Source organism: Hydra vulgaris, chromosome 15, assembly GCF_038396675.1.
Source record: "Hydra vulgaris chromosome 15, alternate assembly HydraT2T_AEP".
Taxonomy (NCBI): domain Eukaryota; kingdom Metazoa; phylum Cnidaria; class Hydrozoa; order Anthoathecata; family Hydridae; genus Hydra; species Hydra vulgaris.
Window position 1 is genome coordinate 10,257,763 of NC_088934.1, and position 4,738 is coordinate 10,262,500.

Here is a 4,738-nt window from a genome sequence, read left to right on the forward strand (position 1 = left end):
TGAATATTTTAAATAGATTTAAATAACATAGTTTGGTGTAGCGACCAAACTGGAGAGCAATATTCAATAAATGGTCTTATATAAGTGGTAAATGCACGTACTAATATAATAGGATTGGGAGTTTTAAAGCATTTTAAGATTAGGTATGCTCTAGTATTTGCTACATAAATGACTCTGGCAATGTGTTTTTTGTAGTTTTAACGGGAATCCATAATTACTCCAAGATCTTTTGGGTTAGATGACCAATCTAGAATACAATCACCTAACTCGTAATTAAAACTAATAGTATCCAATGGAGAAAGTGCTATTCTGTGTGCAAAACATTTCTTGTTGGCGATTGGTAATTGCCAAGTGTCCGACCAATTTGTTATTCTATCAAGAGCAACAGTTAAATCATGGCTATGATTCATATCGCAATAGGGACTGTATAACTTTAAATCATCAGCAAATGTTTTATTGTACATTCGAGATTGTTTACTACAGATGATAAATCATTTATAAATAATAAGAACAAAGTTTGTTCTAGCAAACTACAATGAGGTACACCACTTACAACTCGAATTGGATCTAATAAAGCACTACCAATCTTTACCTGTTGAGATCTGTCTGTGAGAAATGCAGTGATCCGCTTTAAAAGGTTACCACGAATATTGTATAATGAAAGTTTAAACATTAATTTTGAATGAGATACGGAATCAAACGCTTTTTGGAAGTCGATATATACAACATCTGTAATCAGATGATTGTCAAGTGCGGTACTCCAATCATTAGTAGATTATAAAAGGTTCGTACATGTAGAAGGTTTATTGAGAAAACCGTGCTGGAGACTAGGAGATATTATGTTGTATTTATTTAGATATTCAACAATATGTGAGTTGATAACTTTTTCCATGATTAGACAACAAGTACAGGTCAAAGAGATGGGTCTACAGTTGTTAGGATCCAATGTAGCTCCGTTTTTAAAAATTGGGGAGACAAAAGCTTTGCGCCATTGATTAGGTAAAGCGTTTGATGTAAAACTAGCCTCAAAAATATATGAAAGAGGAAAACATAAAACATGAGCTAACTTTTTAAGAATTACATTAGGTAGACCATCAGGACCGAACGAGTTACTTGGATTAATTCCCATTAGGGTTTTATACTCTGACTCCACGGAAAAATGAACCGTGTCAATATTTATTGAATCATTAACACAAGTGGCAATATTAGGCAAATAGCAATTATCGTCCGTAAAAACACTTCCAAAGTGATTATTATACACGTTAGCAATTTCTATATTACTGGAAGTGACCTTGTTACTTTTATTTTTGTCTATTAGATGGTGGTGCTTATTAAAGATATTCATTTTATTATTAACATATTTATAAAACTTGCTAATATTATTTCCCTCTACTAAGTTTAATTCAACTTTCGATTGGTAATTAGATTAGATTAGTTTGCAATTCCTGGCGTACTGTTTGTAAGCTGATTTGTTATAACTCGTTTTATTATTTATCCATCTTTTCCATAATAATACTTTGCGGCTTAACAATTTATTAATGTATTTTGGATAGTGATTACTCGTTTTTTTATAATACTTTTTCCTAAAAGGTACAAATTCATTAATACCAGTACCAAAAACCCTAAGAAAAATGCTCCAGTAATCCTCAATTGTACAGGCACAAGAAAACTGGAAATCCCAATTTATTTTTGATAAATATAACTCAAGGCTCTTAAAATTAGCATTAGAAAAGTCGTAAAAGATTCTGGTTTATTTTCACACTGGTTGAAATTGTTTTTTCAACTTCAATCCTATGGTTTATCCTCATTTTTTTCCAAGGGGAGATGCTGGTTGGCATAGTCAATTAGTTCACAACCCTGAACGTGCTACATTGGTTAGAAATCATGTTACATTATCTCAGTATTACAATTATAATCTTTTAGTTAGACACTTTTTTTCTTCACTTTTTTATGGCAAAAACTGTTTCAGCAATTCGCTTTTGATGCGATGTTGAAATTGAAGGCCAGCGCCATGTTTTCATCAGAAATAACCAAAACAAATAGAGAAGAGAGCAGGATGATGTCTTACACAAACATGTAAATAACCTTGGAAATGATCATAATGTTAGACCAGGTGTGTTGTAATTTTGTAATCATCTTATGTAGGAAGTCCTAGAGCTTTAAATGAAAACTTTGAAGATGCTGCGGCTATTAAAGATGGTATTGCTATTACTTTCACTTGCAACCCAAAATGGCGCGAGATAACTGATAATTTATATCCAGGTTAGACGGCATATGATAGCCTTGACTTGGTCACTCTAGTATTCAAACTCGAATATTTATATAACCATCTTAATGACAGTTTTGAGCTCGGTGTATTTGGGGAAGTTGTAACACATTTTCAAATTATTTAATTTCAAAAGCGTGGTTTACCACATGTTTATTTTTTACTTCACTTTGCAAATGATAAAAGACTGAAAACAGCACATGATAGTAATAATTTAATATCTGTAGAAATTCCAGATTCGTTATAAAGATCCGATTGTTAATCGTGATCTTTATGACTTTGGTGAAACTTGCACAATTTACTGTCCATGTGGCATGCTGAACTCAAATTCTCCCTCCAGGAAAGATGGGGTGTGCAGCAAATATTGTCCTAAACAATATATGCTAACACAGTAGCAGTTTGTATGGTAATTCACACTATAGATGTTGTGATAATCGTTTGTTTATCAGTTATAAAGGTAACAATGTGGATAACCGCTGGTTGGTACCTAACAATCGAGGGTTATCAAAGAAATATCAAGCTTACATTAATATTGAAGCTTGCATGTCTGTTAAGGCTGTTAAATATATGTACAAATATATATACATTTTATCGAGCTCACTGCTATTAAAATTAACTACAAGCCAAGACAATATATTTAGCTGTATAAATGCAGTTTATTTATATCTTATTTTGATTTTTCATTATAATTCTTTTTAGTTCGGTTCCTTGAAGCATTTATTATTTTGCTTTTTAATTAAAATATTTTAAATCTATTGTGATGTCCTTTAAATTTAACTAACTTTTACTAAAAGCCAACATGAAATAGCGTCATTAAACAACACCGTTAAGCTGCATCATTACAGCAACTAAAGTATGACAACAGGCTACCGAAAACAGGTAAATTGTTTTGCAAATTTTTTTCTTTTCCTTTATGTCTACTTATCGGCTACAATTTTAGGTTTGTCATATGACGCATTAATGCTTTATAAAAGATAAATTTTAAAAAATTTACATATTTTTTTTAAACTTCTTACACACATGTTTGATTGTAAATTAAATCTTTTTTGTTTGAAACGTATTTTTACTCAGTTGCTTAGTCATTTATAATAAACTTAGTTATTTTTAATAAATTTATTTAGTTGTGTGCATTTAACGTTTTTAGGATAACAATTTTCTTATTAAAAAAAAATGAATCAAGGGGACACTAAAAATTTAATAACTTCTTCATAATATAAATTAACTTTATATTAATCTTAATAATTAATTAAAGTTCATGTTATAAAAAGTATTACAAGAATATAGATTTAGTTTTTTGTCAAATTAAAGGATGATTAAGTGTTATTATTTTGTGTCAGTAACTAAAAACGTATTGTGTTGAACTTAGAAATGTTGAGGAAATGGTTCTGCCTTATACTAATATGACCTATGTCAGTTGTACATTACTCAAATTATGTTAAATAATTGGTAAATTATTTTACCTTCTCATACTTTTTATATTAATTTTACAGATGGATTAATTTTTTCAATTTAAAAGCGTTTTTCTAAAAAGGTCTTTGTTAAGGTTTCCCAATTTTATATTATGGAAAACAGCCACTATAAATTAATTATGTTACAGACCGACCATAACCCGTATTACGGGTTGCTTTCTGCTAGTATAAAAATAAAAACGAAGTAATCTTTTTTAACAGTTAACTTCATTAGTCACATTGATAAGTTTTGAACTGCAGCAATTAAGAAAAAAAGTATAACAATTTTCATTAAATTTATTACACAAACATAACACTTAGTGAAAAAAACAGTTGGGCCCCCATTGCGAGGCATAACTGCATTCTCATAAAAATTGTTAGTGGTACACTTTCCGTGGTACATTTTCTTTACGATTGTCGAGCTGAGTCTATCTGTTGATTTTGTTGAACGTTTGTTCTTTGAAAACCATCACCAGATATACATATATATAATAAGATTATAGTTTACACATTTTGCTTTGTATTTTAACCAGAGGACATATTTTAGAAAGAATACAGTTTGATTGCTTCTTTATTTGGTTAGGTTGATATCAAAAATAGCTTTCACATGATGAAATAACGCTGATAACACATATCTTGAATACTAAAATCAAATTTTGCTTAATCCACAAAAAAAAAAGGTTTAGAAAAATATGATGTAAACATAATAGTTTTATCAAAATTAGAAAATTATGCACAATTTCTCAGAAATGCAACTGGTTTTTTTATTGATATAAAATAATGACAGTAATTGTTTTACGGACGCAAGATACGTCTGTTGCCATATTAGATAAAATTTTTCTCTACGAAATATTAAAAAACCGGATGGGCCTACATATGCAGTTTTGCCCCCACCCCCTCTTTATATATTTAAGTATGATTTAGCCAAAGCTATATTAGGTTGACCAAGACAAACTTTGAAATTAACTGAAACGCTTATCTGTACCACCCAGATAACTTCAAAAGAAGTCACGCACTCAGCCAC

General features: G+C 30.2%; 1 protein-coding gene across 1 annotated transcript; it reads right to left on the minus strand.

Annotated features, from left to right (window-relative positions):
• Positions 1-775: 775 nt before the first annotated feature.
• LOC136091747 (uncharacterized) lies at positions 776-1,345 on the minus strand. Its single transcript, XM_065819456.1, has one exon. The coding sequence runs from the start codon at positions 1,343-1,345 to the stop codon at positions 776-778; it is 570 nt and encodes a 189-aa protein (XP_065675528.1).
• Between the last annotated feature and the right edge of the window lie 3,393 nt (positions 1,346-4,738).